The following is a 16,049-nucleotide window of genomic DNA, read 5'->3' as shown; positions in this document are numbered from 1 at the left end:
TAAAAGAAAAAAAGTTTAGTTCAGTAAATTAGTTTCAGATATGCTTTTCATGATGGGAACAGTGCCAAAGTTCTTGTCACTCCTCTACAACCTATAACTCACCTCCCATTTGCTGCTGCCTTCATCGCCAAGGTATATGAGAGTCTGAACCAGAGAACAGCAATACATACGTCTCTGCAGAGCACAAGGCAAATGAAATTACAATTCACATCAAAAGCCAATAATCAGAAAAATGGATCCCAGCAATCAGCCCCCAAGTGCCTGGAATTCATCTGAGAAATCAGGGATGCTGCAGCCTACATCACCACCACCAGCATACCAGGACAATCCTGCTGGATACCCGACCTCCTTTCCAAGCCAGCCAGTCCCCCAGGGCCCCTATGTCCAAGGGCAATATCCAGGGCAATCCGTGGTCACCGTGCAGCCAGCAGTTTTTGTGACCGCTGCTCCACTGGCCAATCCAGAGCCAGATTACCTGTGCTATTCCATCTTTACCATGTTCTGCTGCTGCTTATTTCTGGGCTTCGCTGCACTGGTTTTCTCATGGTCTGTAAGTATTAGTCCATGTACTTTCCTTTTATTTGTAAACTATTTCTTTCATTTCTTTAATATTTATATAAGCATAATTAAACATAAAATTGCATAGGTTAATGTGACAAAGAAGTCAAAATATTTTGGGGTCATTCCATGTCAAATTAACCAAATTTTGGAAACTTCCCTGGCTCAAATTTTTTTAATTTTGTTAATATTTTTTTTCTGTAGAAGGTCAAACAAATACAAATATAGCTGCAAGCAGCAATTACGGGGTCAAGCCGAATAAGGGCAGAAAAGAAAATATATTTGTGGACATCTATGATCATGAGGTTAGCAAAAAGCTTTAATCAGTTAAAGCATTTATAATATAATAACATAATTTATAACTTTTCAGCAGGAGGTGGTGCTGTGATGAATGCACCCTCTAGTCATGCCTATGATTATGACATATACACAAAATTTTTGCAAAGATACAGCTGCATATCCATTTTAGTGTGCTCACAGTCAGATTTTTTTTGCCACAGTATAAAAAAACGGTTGGGTCTATCAAAAGTCTTTTAAGAACTTTTAGGACATGATTTTAGGACATTCAAAATTCATAAGCAATTTTTTGCTAAATAAAGCCAAAATATTAAATGTCAGAGATGAATATTTACTGTTTCCACTATTTTGTAGAGGAGGGTCAAAATCACAATTTTCAACTGAGATTTGGAGCCAGATTAGAAGGGTGTAAAAATGACTTTAGAAAGATAGCAGCATCATTATTTTATTTTTACACAGAGATCGGTAGGTCATTTGACTTTAGCTATCTTTGTTTCATTATATGCCAACAGTGTTTTATGACCCTGTCTTTTTCTTCTTCGCCTGGTGGTGGCAGTGTGGCGTCTGGATGTGACGTTACTGTTAAATTGGATGGTCAAGAACGAGCTGGCCATGACAAGCGAAAGTTCAAAAATGGCAAAACATAAATACAAATATAGCTGCAAGCAGCAATTACGGGGTCAAGCCGAATAAGGGCAGAAAAGAAAATATATTTGTGGACATCTATGATCATGAGGTTAGCAAAAAGCTGTTTAGATGACATCAGTTAAAGCATTTATAATATAATAACATAATTTATACCTTTTGAGCAGGAGGTGGCGCTGTGATGAATGCACCCTCAAGTCATGCCTATGATTATGACATATACACAAAATGTTTGCAAAGATACAGCTGCATATCCATTTTAGTGTGCTCACAGTCAGATTTTTTTTTTTTTTTTTTTTGCCGGTTGGGTCAATCAAAAGACTTTTAGGACATGATTTTAGAAATCGGTAGGTCATTTGTAAAATCTGTAGACTTTAGCTATCTTTGTTTCATTATATGCCAACAGTGTTTTATGACCCTGTCTTTTTCACCTGGTGGTGGCAGTGTGGCGTCTGGATGTGACGTCACTGTTAAATTGGATGGTCAAGAATGAGCTGGCCATGACAAGTGACAGTTCAAAAATGGCAAAAAGCACTTCTTGTGCATGCCTGTAACTCAAGAAGTATTAATCTTAATCTAAACCACTTATTTAAACGTATTTTGTTTCTTTAATGAGTTGGGTCAAGATTAGTCACACATTTAAATAAAAAGTTTTTTTTGTTACAAGTAACTAAGTTCGTAAAATTAAGACATAACACATAAGACACTATAGGTGCGTCCCAATTCGCATACTTGTGCACTATTCTATGACGTTTTTAAGTATAAATAGTGTGAGTAGTGCGTTCACACAGAAAATTCCAAAAAGAAAAAGTACACTTTAAATACCCGGATGATGCACTAAATTAATGGAAAAAACGAAGTGTGGAATGTTGGACACTTCGTGCACTCAACTGTCACAGCTTTAATTACATATTGGAGGGGAAGGGAGGATCGGACTCCATTGTTAATTGACAAAATAACCATATACAATTCACGCACTACATGGATGAGTGCATAGTGCACATGTACATAGTGTATAGGTGCATAGTAGTGCGTCATTTGGGACGCAACTTATTTTTTGCCACCTGCTAGCATATTTATGTAATATGAAGAAATGGTCACTGAACAAATCAGTGAACGAATGTGAACGAATCATTTTGGTGAAAATGAATTAATCTTTTGAAATAATCAAAGGCTGAACCCCAACTCTGAAGGGAAGGTGGGATCTCATGCCTTCAGAGCTAGCTTGCTATTGCTAGCCTCTCCGAAATTGCCTACTCTACCTTTAATAAATAAACATTAAAAATATAATTTTGGTTGCTTTTTAAAGTTTTATACATCTTTAACATTGGAACCTTTCATCAAATGGAAATTAAACATTATATGCCGAACTATGAGTTTGCTCCTCATTTGAGAATTCCCCCATGTGCCATTAGCTCAGAGAAATTCAGAATGAAAACAGAAACGGTTAACATTATCTTTCACACTTGTTTTCACAGACTCGAAATGCCAACTTCTCAGGACAGCGAGCATTAGCAGAGAAGAACTCCAAAACGGCACGCACCCTGAATCATGTCGCCCTTGCTGTTGGGCTTGTCTTCCTTGTAGTGTTTATTATCTTACAGTTTGTGAAGATTTAGAGATAACAGCTGTTAGAGCTGTCATGTGTGGATGCAGATTACAAACAGATTTGGTTCTCTGAATTTTAAACGTTATCTGATCAATGTATCATTACACTTAAAACATGCTGATAATTATGTTTATGATTATTATTATGTTTAAAACATTGAAAGCTTTGACTGGCCAGCTAACTTTTTTATCATGAAAACACAGTACGTTGTCTTGTATTTTCTTAATTATTGAATTACATTTTCATTAATAACAGGAATATATTCTCAGTGCAAATGAGTCTGTCATGAGTCTGTAAGACCAACCAATTGACAATCCATTTTCAATATTTTTTTCTTTAATTGTGTTTTTTTTTTTTTTTTAGACTTTTGCTTATCTTAAATATCTTGTGTGCAGCTGTGCTGTTTTTCTTTTGTTTGTTTGTTTTGTTTTTTTACATACATGCATGTGCACAATTTTTACAAAGACACATGTAATACAAAAACAAAGGAGAGCTGGATCAAAATGCGGTGAGTTTTATAAACATAAGCTAATCAAACATGAGATCCAGGAAGAGAATGAGTGCACCAAACATAACATCCATGTAAGAACAAGACTAGACTTGGGCTGCGTTCCAGTTCGGTTTTAGACACGCACTCGCGAACTTCCCTAAACACTTCCCCTCGGGGGAATCCCTGCCGCCATTTTGAAGTGCGTTCCACTTCGTGAAGTGGACGAGGGAAGTTTATATGGACAGACCCTCGCTCCCTCGATTTTGAACGAGGGAGCGAGTCTACTTCATATGTACACTTCAGGCAGCTCCATAACCCACAATGCAACACGATTGTGACGTCACCGCATATCGCGTTTAATTTACCCCACCACAAACAACTCTATGATATTAATTATTTTTAAACATTTAAAACACACATATATACATATAGAATGCTGTATTAAACAATTTTGTAAGGGGAAAAAATGAATAATAAAACAGCTCCATTGCGGATTCCAAGTGATCAAGGGCTTAGGACGTTCCAGTTCAGCCCATACAAAGGTTCCGCCAGAAGTGGGCAATCGTGCAACGTAAGTAATGACGTACATCCGAGTCAACAAGACCGAGTGAAGTTAGCGAGGGAAGGGCATTTAAAAACCGAACTGGAACGCAGCCAAGGAACACACAAAAGCTAACAAGGGGCTGATGATGAGGGACAGGTGTAGGTGAATAGTAGCCTAGTCATGGAAACAAATGAGGGTAACTATGGAAACAAGGTACAAAGATCCACAAAAATCAAGATCCACATTGTTGAAAGACACTATATATTTAGGAAAAAAAATATGAATTATGAATTATTCATTGTTGTATTTAATTAACATACCTGTCAAAAGTCTGGAAACATTACAGTGTTTTAATGATTTTGAGCGAAAGTCTTTTATGCAAACATGTTAAGCAGCACAGCTGTTTTCAACATTGATAATAATAATATGAAGAATACGTGAGCAGCAAATCAGCATATCAGAATGAGATTTCTGTGACCCTGAAGACTGGAGAAATGATGCTGAAAATTCAGCTTTGATCACAGGAATAAATTACATTTTAAAATATATTCAAATAAAAATTGTTCTTTTATATGGTAATAATATTTCACAATATTACTGTTTTACTGTATTTCTGATTAAATAAATGAACTGAAGAAAACACATGCAAATAAAAAAAAACACCAGCAAATTAAGAAAACAAATTCTTCAGTTTGACAACACAACCTTGCTGGGAACACTTATTGCTTAATGTCTACTGTTGTCATAACCTAATAGGTGTGTTTTTTTTGTGTTTTTTTTAACATCCTGATTGTATGTGCGTTGTGAGTATTTGCAGTGAGCTTCTGTATTTGGTTGGGTTGTGAGTATTTGCAGCACATGAGATGTCAAACTGATGAAGATGTTTTCTTAATGTGTTTTTTCTATTTGTGTGTATTTTCTTCAATTGCAGCGCGTTGAGCTCTCTCAGCCACCGTAGTAATGGCACATGGGGGGTTCCTCACAGGGGGCAAACTCCACTTTCTTCTCTCTCTTGCCTCCCCTGATTGGCCTGCTAAACTGTTCATCTAAATCCTGTACTATAGGCTGTTCTATGCATATATGTGTTGTGTTTTCAAGATTGAGGATCTTTGAAGAAACACACATAGAATTTAACTGAATGAATGCAGGGATGTTATTACATTTTAGCAAAAGTGTTAGGCTATAACCCTTAGCCAAGTTGTGCAACCAAGGTTTTTTACCACATTTGTGCAGGAAGTGATGCGTCTGACAGTTAACACCTACAGTACCTGAGAATTTATGAGAAGTGAAATTTGTCAGACAAGCACAACGACCAAAAACACCACAAAGGATGTTAGTGCTCCCAATACTCAACCTACAACAATAAAAGTGAAAGTGTTTGTCAAATACCCTAAAAAACCAATACAAACATTTTTATTTTTAAATCATTGTGGGTACAGATATTGAATGCAGACAGGAGGAATGAGGGAACTACACTTTTTCTTCTTTTGATTTATTTATTTATTTATTACTATTGCCACCAATTTCTGAATCAATAGGTCACTTTTTCAAAATTCTTCACATAGTGAGCACAAATGCAGTTTATGTTGGATCACTTTGTCACAAAACATTTAATCACTACAGCTTTCAATGAAAAAAAAGTAAAATTTCTACAAATTACATGAATTCTTTTCTCACATTCCTACAGGAAAATTTGCACTTGTTTACACTTTTCAAAACTGTTAAACTTAAGTTCAAAACCTAATATTGTCACAGACACGTCAGGTTCCACCTCACTCCCTTACCCACGCACTCAATCACCGGAATTCTAATCACTGTCACCTGAAGCTCATCACCACAGTCATCAGTCACACTATAAGAACCCCACACTCACACACACACATTGTCCGGTCTCGTTTGTGATACACCCCGTTGTACACTTACCTCAAGGACTCTCAAAACGATATGTACCTGTCTTCATCATCTCCTTCGTCTCCATTGTCTCCAGTACTCCTCGTGTTCCTACCTGCTTGTGTGTGTGAGTGTTCCTGTCTGCCATCTCCAACGTCTCCTTCCACCATCACCTGCAACACAAAGAAAAGGACAGTATTACCTCTCATTCATCTCCAAGACCTTCCATATCACCATTCACTTACCTGTTTGCTCTGCTGATTGTCTCAATAAACTACCCAACTGCTTTTATCTCTGCTTCCGGTGTCTCTGTTGTAACAAATATACTACAAAACCGAATAAGACAGAAATTTGCTGCAGTCAAGCTGGAGAAGTAACAGTAAACAGTAAATCTGCGCCACAATTCTTGTCACTCCTCCTCCTACAGCACAACACAACCAGTCACCAAATCAGGAAACTGCATCAGCAGATCAGTCTTCAGCTGCTTCACACAGGAGACAGACGTACAGATCTTTCTTATCCCTTCAGGAGTGCAGGAAATAAAGAAGCAAGAAACATGGATCCCAAAAAGTCTCCAACAGAAGGATTGCAGCCTTTACTTCCACTGCAGCAGGATCCTCCAGAGTACTCCAGTCATGGATTCCCTCCCTCTGAGATCTATCCCAACACTTCAGGTCGACCTGCCCAGCAGTATGGAGCTTCGGCAGCACCTGGCCGGCACATCCAAGGGTCATATACAGGGCAGACTGTGGTCACTGTGCAGCCTCCAGTTAATGTGTCCTTCACTCCACTGGATAATCCATTGCCAGATCACCTGTGCTATTCCATCTTTACCATGCTGTGCTGCTGCTTACCTCTGGGATCGGCTGCTCTTGTTTACTCCATCACAGTAAGTTTAGGTTCATACACGTCTCACCTCGCTTAGCATATTTACAAATGATAGGTCTAGTTTTCAAACTAAATAAGTCACTTAACCTTTACTTTAAAATAATATAGGACATAAATATTTTTATAGAGCTTCTCCATTAAAATCACTTTATATTAAGGGTTAAACAAGACTTCAAAGGATTACAGTTCATGTCTAAAAGAATCAATGTGGAACTGAAACAGACAAGAGAGGTTGTACTACAATATTTACCAAGGTTCATATTCCAGCATTTATATATGCAAAGAATGACTTAAATATTCAGAAATTAGTGTTTATTGTTTACAGAATGCACTTTTAATGATCATTTAACGTCATGGAACAAGGATGAATTCAAATCTTGTTTTCAAGTTTGCCATTTGAATCAAAATTTAGGTTGTGACATTGTTTGGACCTCTGATTAAAATTTCATCCTTCCTCTGGGTCAGAGCTAATGACTGTAAATTAGAAAGTTGTCTGGCTCAATAAGAACAATATGTAACGGGTTGGGTGACTGCAGGACGAGGCTGAAGACTGAAGACTTCCTGCCAGCCACCGAACCAAAATGTGTTCTTCGTGTTTTGAGCATTTCTTTTGATCGCATGTTTCCTTTAGAATGTGTTTATAATGTAAGAGAGACCTGCCCTTTTGTTTGAATCTCATTTATATTATTATTTTTGTAAGTGTAGTTAGGTAAGGTTGATTGTGAGGGTCAATGGCGTGCGTGATGGGTAATTTTTTTGTCCAAAGGCCTTAATAATAATAAAAAACAAAGTTATGGCATCCAAAGCATGTAAGGTAGTACAACTAGATCTCTTTTAATGAATCCAAAATGTTTTAATTATATTTTGCCACATATAACGGTATTTTAAAGATTCTGATGTGTCAAAAGGTCATACAGTTTAACCGTCTAAAGGCCAATACAGCCATTTCGTTTGTGATTAAAATCTTAAAATGTAAAAAATGTATATATTTTTTTATTCTGGCATGATTTTATAACATCATACATCGACATAGTTCAAAATGGTATTAAAATTATGTGTAGAAGTTGTTGCTTTGTTATGAGAAAGAATGTCCGGAAAAATGTATTTCATTGATGTCATTCTGAAAAATTAATGTTTACACTTGCTCATATTTGGTTAAACCGAATGACTTTTTTCGTGACAAACTTTGTCCATATTGTAAAAAATTACAAAAGCAGTGTTAATTGATTATAAAAACCCACATAATCTCATTGGTAACACTTAATAAAACTTCAAAATGAATCATATCTCCATTATGTTTTTTTACACTATTAAAAACCTTATCAATCAATGATCCATTTATTTTTCTTTTCTTTGTGATAGGTTATTTACATTGCTGTTTTATTTTATTAGATTGGTTTTGTTTCTTATTTTGGGCCTTTGATCTCTCAGACGAAAAATACCACCTTATTTATTGTTGTTTTTCTTCTGTGATTTACAATAAATTTACCTTATTTATTGTGTTTTCTTTGGTCCTTTTGGTCTGATGGCCTGCTGGAAGCCTTTCATTCTTTTCTTTTATTTATTACATCTTACCCTGTACCCTTGTAGTAACTTTAAAAACAGATTTGACAAATAGCAAAAACTATTGGGAATTCTATAATGCATCTTCAATAACTGATGTTTAAGGACTCTGTGATTTTGTGTTTTGTTATTTTTTGACAGCCACTTTAAATCAAATATATAAATTGCTTTTTGTGTATTCTTATTGTGTTTATTTATATTCTGACCTGTGAAGCCCTTTGATTTGATTTCATTTGATTTTATGCATGTCATTTAAGAATATACAAAGATTTGTAATATTATTGTAATTTACTTTCACAGACTCGAGATGCTAACATGTTTGGACACCAACCAATAGCAAGCAGAAACTCCAGAATGGCTCGCATCCTTAACCATGTCAGTGTTGGTCTTGGCCTCTTCATCTGGTTGATCACAGTCATCCGTATCATTAATTTTGTCAATGAAGTTAACTCTCACTGATATAGACCATAAGTGTCAGAAATATCATGGTAGGACACCTGAAAGTTATAGATGATGAGGGTTGTACAAACATTAACACACAATGCTTTCGTAGTCTGCTTTTAAATGTTTTAGTGTTGCTCAAGTTATTGATATGAGAGCTGTAAGACTCTAAATGTGTAAGGAGCTCCATCTATAGGGCCAGAGAGGAATGATTCAGTATGTTTCATGTAACTAACATGTGTGCCTTATTATTATTTACATAACTGAACACAATATGCTTTTTAAAAGTTCATTATTGTATTTTTAAAACAATGAAAATGAAAGCTTTGACTGTAAACGTATCATCAATTAAAATATTTGTTTTTCTCCTTGTTTTAATGTTGTATCATAAAACTTTGAGTTATCAATAACAGAAATCTATCTATCTATCTATCTATCTATCTATAGTGCACAGAATAAAGGAGTACACCCCCTCTGAAACTTCTGAAAGTCAGCAATTACTCACTTACTTAGAAGGCATGTTAGGGTTCGATATGATGTTCCAGCAACTATGCTTAATCAATTACCAAAGAAGCATGTCAAAATTATTCAGAAAAATAAAATTTTCTTATCAAGGTGATAAAATGATGTGTAGCAAAAATGAGTACACCCTCCTAAAAGTTACTAAATAAAACAAAATAAATACATTTTCTGGTGTAAGTTCAAGGCAATTTTTGATCAATAGGTAAGTATGCTGAACCAAAACATTTAAAGGTGCCATAGAATGCTTTTTCACAAGATGTAATATAAGAATATAAGTCTAAGGTGTCCCCTGAATGTGTCTGTAAAGTTTCAGCTCAAAATACCCCATAGATTTTTTTTAATACATTTTTTTAACTGCCTATTTTGGGTCATCATTATAAATGCGCCGATTCAGCGTGCTTCCCCTTTAAAATCCTCGAGCTCTCCGCCCCCGAGCTTGCAACTCTATAATACATTACATAAACAAAGATCACACTAATTTAACAACAACACACAAAGTTAACAGCTAATATAACTTTCAAAATGGATCTTTACAAAGTGTTCGTCATCAGAACATGTAAGTATAGTATTTATTTGGATGTTTACATTTGATTCTGAATGAATTTGATAGTGCTCCGTGGGTAAAGCTAACATTACACACTGTTGGAGAGATTTATAAAGAATGAAGTTGTGTTTATGAATTATACAGACTGCAAGTGTTTAAAAATTAAAATAGCGACAGTCTCGTCTCCAGGAATACAGTAAGAAACGATGGTAACTTTAACCACATTTAACAGTACATTAGCAAATGCTAACAAAATATTTAGAAAGACAATTTACAAATATCACTAAAAATATCATGATATCATGGATCATGTCAGTTATTATTGCTCCATCTGCCATTTTTCGCTGTTGTTCTTGCTTGCTTACCTAGTCTGATGATTCAGCTGTGCACATCCAAACGTTATTACTGCCTGCCCTTGTCTAATTTCTTGAACATGGGCTGACATATGCAAATATTGGGGGCGTACATATTAATGATCCCGACTGTTGCGTCATTTTAAACAAATGAGATTTATATAAGAAGGAGGAAACAATGGAGTTTGAGACTCAATGTATGTCATTTCCATGTACTGAACTCTTGTTATTCAACTATGCCGAGGTAAATTCAATTTTCAATTCTATGGCACCTTTAAATAGAAGTAATTTATTGACAATTAAAAGTGTTATATAACCCACTAAATCATACTCAGACTTAATGCTGACAACAATGGCACCACTTGGGAGAGAACTGTCAGGAGACTTATTTCTTAGCACAAAAGAGGACAGTGGTACAAGAGGATTGCCAAATCATTGTTTTAAGTGTGAAAATATAGCAAAAGTAACAGAGAACTTCAAAAACAATGGATTTGTGACAAGGCCCCTGAAATAATCAGGCCTTCTTTTTAAGCTTTCATTTAGTGATGAGGGTTTTTTTGCTAGACAAAGAGCAGGAGAAATACCAATCGAGTGTCTCAGAGCCAGCAAAAGCTATGAAAAGATGCAGCCTGCAGAAATGACATGCATGGTTGTTGTTTTCACTGGAACTACCTACTGTAGACAAAGCACAATAAAGTCAGTAAGCCATTCCCAAAGCCCATATTTACAAAATATAGATTTTGGGAATCAATACTCTGGTCTCATGAGCCCAAATCAATCATTTTGTATCTAACAGCATTCAAAATTTTATGGTGTTGCTAGAGGAGGAGTACAGTGAGAAGTGCCTTTTTCCCACAGTAAAGTTCAGTGGTAGTAAAGCTCTTATATAGGGATGTATGATTGCTGAAGGTGTGAGGGATTTGTGCTTTATTATTGCAATGAATGCAATTCAATGTCATGAATTTCCCACACCACTATGTAATTTCATAAACAAACTTGAAACAGAAGATGTTACCCTTTCCTCATTCCCTGCACTGTTGGCCATTTTTTTCAACATGACAATGAGGATATGCATTCTCCCAAGGTGAAAAACCTTCTATGGACATGTATTGCACTCAATCATAACACTTTTGAGCATCTGTGGGGGATTCTGTAGAGACGTGTTGAGCAACACTCCCCATTAAAGATCAGGGCATTTAAGGAGCTCATCATCCAGGAGTTAAACAGGACAGATGTGACAAATTGTCATGAACTTGTACACTCCATGCCAAGAAGGGTCAGAGCAGTATATTCAAAATTATGGAGGGCATACTAAGTACTAGAATATTATACATTTGTTGAATTAAATTTAGGGTGTTGACCTACTGATTTCTGCAATCCTTAATTTAAACAAAATTGGCTAATTTGCTTGTTTTATGGCTATTAATGACATCATATTTAATATTAAATACATGTCTATTAATAATATAATTAAATTCTTTGAATATAATCCATGAACCAATGCTAATACAGCAGGAATAGGTCATCCAGAGCTGTAGGTTGAATTTTCCAGCCACAGGCATGATTTAACCCCTGGTGAAGAATAAGATAAAATAGTTCAAAAGATTTCTTACTCCATCTCAAAATAGATTAAAAGTTCCTCTATCTGTATATTCACAGCTTGTATGACTGTGGAACAATATACTACCTGCCTGGGTATTTATATAGTTCCTGTTCCCATAAAAAAGGTGAGAATCTTGTTAGTGAGAAAGTTTGGCGCCATGTGTCACCAGCTTTGTCCAAGGCAATGAGTTTATAACTCAGCAGCTGTGTGAATGAGGAAATATTATGAATGGAGGTATTTTTGGTGTAGAGCAGTGTAAATAATATTGTTCATTGATAGATTAGGAATATTAATGAGATCATTTAAACAACTTTTTTAATCAAGTAAAAGGGAAACGTCTGAAATTATTCTTCTTTATAGACACTATAGGTGGACCTTTTGTTAGCGAGTCGTATTATCACTTTAATACCAATTCAACAATGGTATTAGCCTAAAGGTGCTTTAAATCCTTTTAGCAGACTTTTTTTTTATATCAACCTTAAACTTTGAACACAACTTAGTTAGACCCATGGCTTTTATTTCTCTAAATTAATTAATTAATTAATTAATTTTAGTAATTAATTTTAGTGTCCAAATTATTTTGTAAAATATATTCTCTGTATATATATATATATATATATATATATATATATATATATATAATATATAAAAAAAGTTTAGTTCAGTAATTTTGCTTTTTATTCATATGCTTTTCATTCATACGCCTTGTGTTTTATTCACTTAAAAAGGTGTTTCTCAATAAATTAACCATGCTTTTTCTTCTAAAACAGTTTATAACTTTGTTTTGAATCTAGATGTGGACTGCTGACAGGAGAGATGAGGAAACTGATTTAAAAAGAAGAACTATCAAAAAGTCCAACATCTATTCTCAGTTGTGATGAAATAATCCAATTAATCCTCCTTATATTCAATGTCTCTCATCAGGGTCATTGTGAGATAGACTGATGGCACGCACAGTATGAGAACAGAAGTTCTTGTCACTCCCCTACAACCTACAACTTGCCTCCCATTTGCTGCTGCCTTCATCGGCAAGGTATATGAGAGTCTGAACCAGAGTACAGCAATACATACGTCTCTGCAGAGCACAAGGCAAAGGAAATTCCAATCAATATCAAAAGCCAAAAATCAGAAAAATGGATCCCAGCAATCAGCCCCCAGGTGCCTGGAATTCATTTGAGAAATCAGGGATGCAGCAGCCTACACCACCACCAGCATTCCAGGAGATCCCTGCTGGATACCCTCCTTCCTATCCAAGCCAGCCAGTCTCCCAAGGCTTCTATGTCCAAGGGCCATATCCAGGACCACCTGTGGTCGCCGTGCAGCCTGCAATTTTTGTGACCGCTGCTCCACTGGCCAATCCAGAGCCAGATACTATTCCATCTTTACCATGCTGTTCTGCTGCTTACCTCTGGGCATTGCTGCACTGTTTTTTTCCTGGTCTGTAAGTATTAGTCCATGTAATTTCCTTTTATTTATGAACTATTTATTTAATTTCTTTCATCTTTATATAAGCATAATTAAACTTAAAAAAGTAGGTTTTGAATAAAATTCAATATGGTGAACAGTAAGTTTGGTAGAATATGTCAAATTTGCTATCGTAGGACACGGCATAAGCCAATAAATCTAATGATATAAGTTAGATGATAAAATGTTGAATTTTTTATGTCTCAGAACATAGCCTCGATGAACCATACTGAGTTGTGTAACAATGTGTTCATGCATTCATAAAACACAGCATTTTATGACAAAATTCAAAATGGCTGACACCCAAAATGGCCAACCAAAGAAAATTGTTCAACTCGGCAAGCCTCAAGGAATTTAAAGATTTTAGGACAAGGCATTCAAAAATTATAAGCAAAATTTCCTTTTTTTCCTAAATAGTGATGAAAAGCCAAAATATTAAATGTTACAGATGTATATTTACTGAGTAATCCACTATTTTGTAGAGGGAGGTCAAAATCACAATTTTCACCTAAGATTTGGAGCCAAATTAGAGAGGTGTAAAAACGAGTTTAGAAAGATAGCAGCATTATTATTTTATTTGTAAACAGAGATTGGTAAAATCTGTTGACTTTAGCTGTTTCATTATATGCCAACAGTGACAGTTCAAAAATGGCAAAAAGTACTTCTTGTGTTTTTGCCTCAAGTTTGCATGCCTGTAACTCAATAAGTATTAAAGCTATCTTACTATACTTCTAGATTCTGGTTCTTAACAAACTTTCCTTTTGGTATCTCCATTTTGACCATCGAGGTTCAATGCCAGAGATGTGTAGATCTTAATGTGGCTCCATGGGTAAATTGGTAAATCGTACACATTATCAGTGGTCAAAAACCAAATAGGGGTCACTTTGCATACAGCTGATTTTTTTTTTTTTTCTTTTAAAGAGGAATATCTGAAGAACAAATAATGTTGAAATTTGAAATGTATCTCATGTATTTCTGTCAACTCAACTGCATAGAACATACCTGTCTGAGTGCCATAAATATTGTTTTTCCAAAGTTTGCATGCCTGTAACTCTAAAGGTATTCAAGATATCATCTAGATTCTTTATAAACTTTCCTTTTGAAATCTTCATTTTTTAAATGCATTGATACAATGTCCTACCTGCTTATCAACCATACCGCCACACAACTGCTCACGCAGACATCACTCATCATCAGCATGTTCCGTCAGGCTATGCAGAGTTGACAAAAATCAGCTGCCATTTACATTTCCTCCTTAACCAGAACAACAAGCTTATTCTGCGTTCACGCCATGACGTAACAATATGGCAAACCGTGACGTTGTTCTCTGAGATGTTAACGTCCTTAGACTCAATTTTATGTGTTTCTATGTCAACACTATCAATGCCGAAATTAATCTGCAGCAGTCAGGTGGTACAAATAAGAGCTCTGTAAGTTGTTTATGTTCATTATTATTTTACTGTTATGTGCTTTGAGACATGAGGTAATTTAACTCCATCTCTCATATCGTGACGCTTTGCAGCCTCTGGCTGCATCCAGAAAAATAAAAATGTTTCCTTTGGAGGATGCATTCCATGGTAGGAAGGCATCAAGACACACCTGAATCCAATGTTAGCTTCACTGTCCCCCCACAGATACCTTTATCTGATAGATTTTTGAAAGCAGCATTGATGTATCCTTTGCCTTTGATATCCCGCAATCCTGTGCGATCCATTCGGTGACAGTTGAACTAAAGAAAGATGACATCTGAAAGTTGTGGTTTCTGGTCAGTTTGTGTGTATATGTAAGGTTTGACCAACTTTTTTCCACTTCTGATGTCATTTCTAGAGTGAAATTACTACTGTTAATAAAATATTTGTTTAGTTCTCACAAATGCTCGTTTGTATTTTGCTGTAGATCATTAAACTGTTGCGCTACCTCAGAAGTCTGTCCAAAGTTTTCATAAGACAACAGGTCAGCTTTTGAATGCAGCCTCTGCTGTGCGCGTTCATGTGTTTTGGAGAAGGCATGGCTTTGGAGACACTCTGAAGGGAGGGTGGGATCTCATGCTTTCAAAGCTAGATTGCTATTGCCTCTCCAAAATTGCCAACCCTACCTTTAATAAATAAACATAAAAAATAAAATTTTGGTTGCTTGTTAAAGTAAATAGTGTTTCATGCATCTGTAACATTGGTTAACATTATCTTTCACACTTGTTTTCACAGACTCGAAATGCCAACTACTTAGGACAGCGAGCTTTAGCAGAGAAGAACTCCAAAACGGCACGCACCCTGAATCATGTCGGCGTTGCTATTGGGCTTGTCTTCATTGTAGTGTTTATTATCTTACAGTTTGTGTTGAATACGAGATAACAGGTGTTAGAGCTGTCATGTTTGGATGCAGATTACAAATAGATTTGGTTCTCTGCTTTTAAATGTTATTTGGTCAATGTATCATTATACTTAAAACATGCTGATAATTGTTATGTTTATGATTATTATTATGTTTAAAACATTGAAAGCTTTGACTGGCCAGCTAAATTTATCATCAAAAAACAATACTTTTCTTGTATTTTTTTAATTATTGAGTTATATTTTCAGTAATTAATAACAGGAATATATTCTCAGTGCAGATGAGTCCGTCATCTTATTTTATAGCA

At 35.6% G+C, this 16,049-nt stretch overlaps 2 protein-coding genes across 2 annotated transcripts; both read left to right on the top strand.

Annotated features, from left to right (window-relative positions):
* Positions 1 to 232: 232 nt before the first annotated feature.
* Positions 233 to 3,119, top strand: LOC137029516 (proline rich transmembrane protein 1B-like). Its single transcript, XM_067399123.1, has 2 exons — positions 233 to 550; positions 2,979 to 3,119. Exons 1-2 carry the CDS (start codon positions 233 to 235, stop codon positions 3,117 to 3,119), a joined length of 459 nt encoding a protein of 152 aa, XP_067255224.1.
* A 3,346-nt stretch (positions 3,120 to 6,465) lies between these two features.
* LOC137028038 (proline rich transmembrane protein 1B-like) lies at positions 6,466 to 9,386 on the top strand. The gene is made up of 2 exons (XM_067396748.1): positions 6,466 to 6,922; positions 8,785 to 9,386. The coding sequence occupies exons 1-2, from the start codon at positions 6,590 to 6,592 to the stop codon at positions 8,941 to 8,943; spliced, it is 492 nt and encodes a 163-aa protein (XP_067252849.1). The 5' UTR covers positions 6,466 to 6,589; the 3' UTR covers positions 8,944 to 9,386.
* The last annotated feature ends 6,663 nt before the right edge of the window (positions 9,387 to 16,049 follow it).

Source organism: Chanodichthys erythropterus, chromosome 2 (genome assembly GCF_024489055.1).
Source record: "Chanodichthys erythropterus isolate Z2021 chromosome 2, ASM2448905v1, whole genome shotgun sequence".
Classification (NCBI taxonomy): domain Eukaryota; kingdom Metazoa; phylum Chordata; class Actinopteri; order Cypriniformes; family Xenocyprididae; genus Chanodichthys; species Chanodichthys erythropterus.
The sequence above is the reverse complement of the archived record's forward strand: the minus strand, read 5'-3'. Positions and strand labels throughout refer to the sequence as shown.